Here is a 6,000-nt window from a genome sequence, read left to right as displayed (position 1 = left end):
CACATCTGTAATGTGAGGACAGTGTTTGGATTATTTTAGTCTTAACTATATCTGATTTAAAGCCCCCCATCCACTCAAACGTGCAGTGGAAGTCAATATGCAACTTTTACATGTATGTGGAAACCTGAAACCTCCAGTGCACTGTACAATGAGACTGGATCTGTGAATGAGATAGGAGACGTCTTACATCCAGAAATTAAACTTAAAAATGTATTTTGGATTTTTCAACAAGGCCAAAAAGTAGATGTCATTTTAGCCCTTTTTAACAAGTTATTTTTTTTAATTAGACATACATTATTATTCCAGAGTGCTTTTAAATGTCATAAAACATGTCTGTTAAATACACTTCCTTCATGTGAACTAGTGCCTGAAATCTAAATCTAAAATGTCTCCTGGTGATAACATGACATCGAACAGAATACGATCATTTAGAGATAGTTCAAATAAAAACCATTAGGACTGAGCATTTGGTTTAAATATCACAACAATATTAAGAATAGTTTATAACTAATGAGTATTTCTGGCTATTGACTATACTTTTGATTAAAATAAATAAAAAAAAAAATTATCATTATGTTAATTACAAGCTAGCTGATCTCAATGTGGTGATTTCACATGTTTGACATTTTTGCTTGTGAAAGGAACAGCTGATTATCACGATTCATTTATTGTTAATCAACTAATCATTGTGCTCTAAATATGAATACATATTTACATATTTAGGAATGTATTAACTTGATGTTCAGAGCAATTAACTGTATTTCAATTCCTTTGCTTAACATCAATAAAAAGGGTTAAAACAAATCATTTAACTACAATTTTAGTGACTTTTTAATTGAAATTTTGCTTTTAGTCAGAATTTTGAATTTGAAAAATGTATCAAATCAATAATACGACATGATAACATAGATATCGACACTAAATTATCGTTCAGGCCGATCTGCTGCAGTGAATACATCTGATGTGGTTTGAGTCACAGTTGTGAGTTGAGTGTGCGACACAAAGCATTAGAGCGCTGTGCTGTGTGAACACTGAGCGTCCAATGTTCAAAACTGCGAAGTTCCTGTTTCAGAAGAACGGGTCTTGTTTTTCGTTCGGGCGAGAATACAGAAGTGAAAGCGGGACGCCTAAATAGCCTGACACTGACGCACTAAGTGATTTATTTTCACAGGTCGTTTTCAAGGCAAAGTCGAAATATGCACCAGAGCTTTTGAGATACAGGTACGATCAGACCGTGGTGCAATGTCATTCACCATTAAATTATATTTGTCTGTAATTTTTGGCCAAGAAAAGGTGACCATGTGAGGGTAATAATATCTCTGGTGATCCTCAGGCTGCCGCTGTACCTGCTCTTCCTGTTCATCAGCCTGGTGTTTCTAGTAGTGAACCTGGTGTGTGCCCTGCTGGTGAGGATGTCCTCTGCAGAAGCTCACACCATCGTGCTGGTGAGGGTCGCCATCAACGACACGCTGTTTGTCCTGTGTGCCGTCTCGCTCTCCGTGTGTCTCTACAAGGTGGCTAAGATGTCGCTGGCCAACATTTACCTGGAATCCAAAGTAAGAAACACTTCCCTGTCCTGTGTAGCACTGAGAGGAACACGCGTGTGTGTGTGTGTGTGTGTGTGTGTGTGTGTGTGTGTGTGTGTGTGTGTGTGTGTGTGTGTGTGTGTGTGTGTGTGTGTGTGTGTATTGGGCACTGCTTGCTTATAGCAGCCTTGTGTGAAGATGCACATCTTCATATAATTTATGCTGGTTGTGCTTCACAAGCCAGCAAACATGATAACTGGCGCCTGGAATCCAAAATGTATCACAGCTGTTCCAACCTTCAGTTTCCCTGTAGTGTTTTTATGATTTCATAAAAATAGTTGATAAGATCTCATTTCCTCCTAAAGGTAGATGATCATTTCTCATTTCCTCCTCATTAACTGTGCAGGGGACGTCAGTGTGCCAGGTGACCGTTATAGGAGCCATCGTCATCCTCCTGTACTCTTCCAGGGCCTGCTACAATCTGGTCGTCCTGGGACTCTCAAACAAGAGCATCAGCTCCTTTGACTACGACTGGTACAACGTGTCAGACCAGGTGAACCGCCGGAGGCTCACAATGCCTTTTGGATTCACAAGAACAGGCTTTTTTCTTAGAGCCATCGGTCGACGGTTCAGACCGATCTATGCGAGTCACGGCTGTTATGGGAGAAAGCTGAAAGACTTTTTTTGTGTTGTGTTTTTCAGGCAGATTTACGGTCGACTCTGGGCGACGCCGGCTACATCGTCTTCGGAGTGATCTTGTTCGTATGGGAGCTGCTCCCCACCTCTCTCATGGTTTTCTTCTTCAGAGTTCGGCAGCCAGACCTAGACAGGGTGAGCCAGCGAGCACTTACCTCAGCTAGTGTTTACCAACCTAAAGGGGGTCGGGAATCCTCCCCGGGGTTCACAAGATGAATCTGAGGGAATCACGAGATTGTTTATAGTAAAAGCAGATAAGTCGTACTGTAGTTCAACTACAGAAAGAGTCTGTTTCTGTCTTGTGAAATACTGGACAGTTTTGTAACATTTAGTCAAGTTGAAAAAGGAAAGTCACTTGTGGTCATGAGGCAAACAGGTTGGGAGTCGTCCTGAGCTACAGGCTACAGATGTGGAATACAGTCTTAATGTTTTATAATGTGAGACTACGATATCTTACCTGTATTGTGTTGTTGGTGTGCGGCGTGTCCTGCAGAGCGGCTCTGGGCTTCCCGGTCACGTCTTCTCCTCCAGGGCTTACTTCTTTGACAACCCGCGGCGTTACGACAGCGACGATGACCTGGCGTGGAGTGTCATGCCTCACAACATCCAAGCCAGGTAAAAAACAACAACAACAACAACAACAAAAAAAAAAACCCACCACGATCTAATCACCAAAATATTGTACATGAAGTAGGAAACGAGAAATCAAAAATGGGCGTTGTTGAATTTTGATTCTCCAGTCTGGCCGCTGACGGTTACGAGTGGGGGAGCGAGAGCAGCAGCAGCATCGGCGCCTACATCGGAGGAGACGACGGCTACCTCCTCCCTCCTCCTCCTCCTCCAGAGGAGCTCGGCCACTACTGACCAGAGTTCACAGCGACTCCTGCCGACTCGTGGCTTTGTTCTTCTTTGTATATTTTTTGCACAGTCTCTCTGAGCGAGAGATGCACATGGGGTCGCCCTCTGCTCGACACATTCAGTCTTCTATTTTGTCTAGAGAAGAACTAACAGACTTTTCTGCCAGTTTATGAAGGTCCACTGATGGGACGTTAATTTTGCATACTCCTTGTACAAAGTGATCTAATGTTAAACTGCTTTAAAACATTTTCATTGTATAGTTTATATTGAATACTGCTTAATATATTTCCTGACTTTTGTAATATGAACTCAATTACTATTTTATGTACCGTGTTTTTTCATATATATTTGTTTATATAGAGATATTCATTTAATTCATATTAAAATAGTATGAATACTGTGAAAGATGTACGTCATTTCTAATAATACATGAACACTTTATTAATGAATTGACAGTTGGTTGCTCATGTTCTCTCTCTCTCTCTCTCTCTCTCTCTCTCTCTCTCTCTCTCTCTCTCTCTCTCTCTCTCTCTCTCTCTCTCTCTCTCTCTCTCTCTCACACACACACTCACTCTCACACACTCTCTCTCTCACACACACACACTCTCTCTCTCACTCTCTCTCACACTCTCTCTCTCACACACACACTCACTCTCACACACTCTCACACACTCTCTCTCTCACACACACTCTCTCTCTCTCTCTCTCTCTCTCTCTCTCTCTCTCTCTCTCTCTCTCTCTCTCTCTCTCACACACACTCCACTCTCACACACACACACTCTCACACTCACACTCTCTCTCTCTCTCTCTCTCTCTCTCTCACACACACACACTCTCACACACTCTCTCTCTCACACACACACACACTCACTCTCACACACTCTCTCTCTCACACACACACACTCTCTCTCACACACACACACTCACACACACTCTCTCTCTCTCTCTCTCTCACACTCTCACACACTCTCTCTCTCTCTCACACACACACACACACTCTCTCTCACACACTCTCTCTCTCTCTCTCTCTCTCTCTCTCTCTCTCTCTCTCTCTCTCTCTCTCTCACACACACACACACTCACACACTCTCTCTCTCACTCTCTCACACACTCTCTCTCTCTCTCACACACACTCTCTCTCACACACACACTCACTCTCTCTCTCTCACACACACACACTCTCTCTCACACTCACACTCTCTCTCTCTCTCTCTCTCACACACTCTCACACACTCTCTCTCTCTCACACACACACACACTCACTCTCACGCACTCTCTCTCTCTCTCTCTCTCTCTCTCTCTCTCTCTCTCTCTCTCTCTCTCACACACTCACACTCACACACTCTCTCTCTCTCTCACACACTCTCTCACACACACCACTCACTCTCTCTCTCTCACACACACACACACTCTCTCACACACTCTCTCTCTCTCTCTCACACACACACACACACACACACTCTCTCTCTCACGCTCTCTCTCTCACACACACACACACACACACTCTCTCACACACTTTCCTCTCTCACACACACCACACTCTCTCTCTCTCTCACACACACTCACACACTCACACACACACACACACACACACACACACACACACACACACACTTGTAAAGAACATAATGTCATGGCTCTCTTGAGTTTCCAGTTATTTCTACAACTCTGATTTTTCTCTGATAGAGTGATTGGAACAGATACTTCTTTGTCACAAAAAACATTCATGAAGTTTGGTTCTTTCATGACTTTATTATGGGTTAACAGAAAAAGTGACAAAATCTGCTGGGTCAAAAATATACATACAGCAACATGAATTAGCAATTTTGGTGACTAAGAAAGTTGTGTCAATGAAATGAGCTTCATAGCATGGCCTCTTAACTTCTTGTGAGTGATTATGAGTGACTACAACTGGTGACTTCTCTGAGGCCATTTAAATAGGGCTCATTGGATACAAACGCCCACAAACGCTACAATGGGAAAGTCAAAGGAGCTCAGCATGGATCTGAAAAAGCGAATCATTGACTTCAACAAGTCAGGAAAGTCACTTGGAGCCATTTCAAAGCAGCTGCAGGTCCCAAGAGCAACAGTGCAAACAATTGTTTGTAAGTATAAAGTGCATGGCACTGTTTTGTCACTGCCACGATCAGGAAGAAAACGCAAGCTATCACCTGCTGCTGAGAGAAAATTGGTCAGGAGGGTGAAGAGTCAACCGAGAACCACCAAAAAGCAGATCTGCCAAGAATTAGAAGCTGCTGGAACACAGGTGTCAGTGTCCACAGTCAAGCGTGTTTTGCATCTCCATGGACTGAGAGGCTGCCGTGCAAGAAGGAAGCCCTTGCTTCAAAAGCGCCACCTTAAGGCTCGACTGAAGTTTGCTGCTGATCACATGGACAAAGATAAGACCTTCTGGAGGAAAGTTCTGTGGTCAGACGAAACAAAAATCAAGCTGTTTGGCCACAATGCCCGGCAATATGTTTGGAGGAGAAAAGGTGAGGCCTTTAACCCCAAGAACACCATGCCTACCGTCAAGCACGGTGGTGGTAGTATTATGCTGTGGGGCTGTTTTGCTGCCAATGGAACTGGTGCTTTACAGAGAGTAAATGGGATAATGAAGAAGGAGGATTACCTTCAAATTCTTCAGGATAACCTAAAATCATCAGCCCGAAGGTTGGGTCTTGGGCACAGTTGGGTTTTCCAACAGGACAATGACCCCAAACACACATCAAAAGTGGTAATGGAATGGCTAAATCAGGCTAGAATTAGGGTTTTAGAATGGCCTTCCCAAAGTCCTGACTTAAATCCCATTGAGAACATGTGGACAATGCTGAAGAAACAAGTCCATGTCAGAAAGCCATCAAATTTAACTGAACTGCACCAATTCTGTCAAGAGGAGTGGTCAAAGATTCAACGAGAAGCT

The 6,000-nt window shown here is 43.3% G+C and overlaps 1 protein-coding gene across 1 annotated transcript; it reads left to right on the top strand.

Moving 5' to 3' along the window:
- Positions 1-1,155: 1,155 nt before the first annotated feature.
- On the top strand, positions 1,156-3,485 carry LOC137888119 (G protein-coupled receptor 137Ba-like; the record flags this gene model as incomplete). Its single annotated transcript, XM_068731437.1, has 6 exons — positions 1,156-1,221; positions 1,334-1,556; positions 1,933-2,079; positions 2,229-2,357; positions 2,716-2,837; positions 2,963-3,485. Coding segments are annotated over 6 exons (811 nt in total), but the record flags the coding sequence as incomplete, so codon positions are not given.
- Positions 3,486-6,000: the final 2,515 nt, after the last annotated feature.

The sequence above is a fragment of the Cebidichthys violaceus genome, unplaced genomic scaffold (genome assembly GCF_023349555.1).
Source record: "Cebidichthys violaceus isolate CVI_PGR_0920_01 unplaced genomic scaffold, fCebVio1.0.p SCAF_510, whole genome shotgun sequence".
NCBI lineage: Eukaryota > Metazoa > Chordata > Actinopteri > Perciformes > Stichaeidae > Cebidichthys > Cebidichthys violaceus.
Note: the sequence above shows the minus strand (reverse complement) of the source record. Positions and strands in the feature narration are given on the sequence as shown.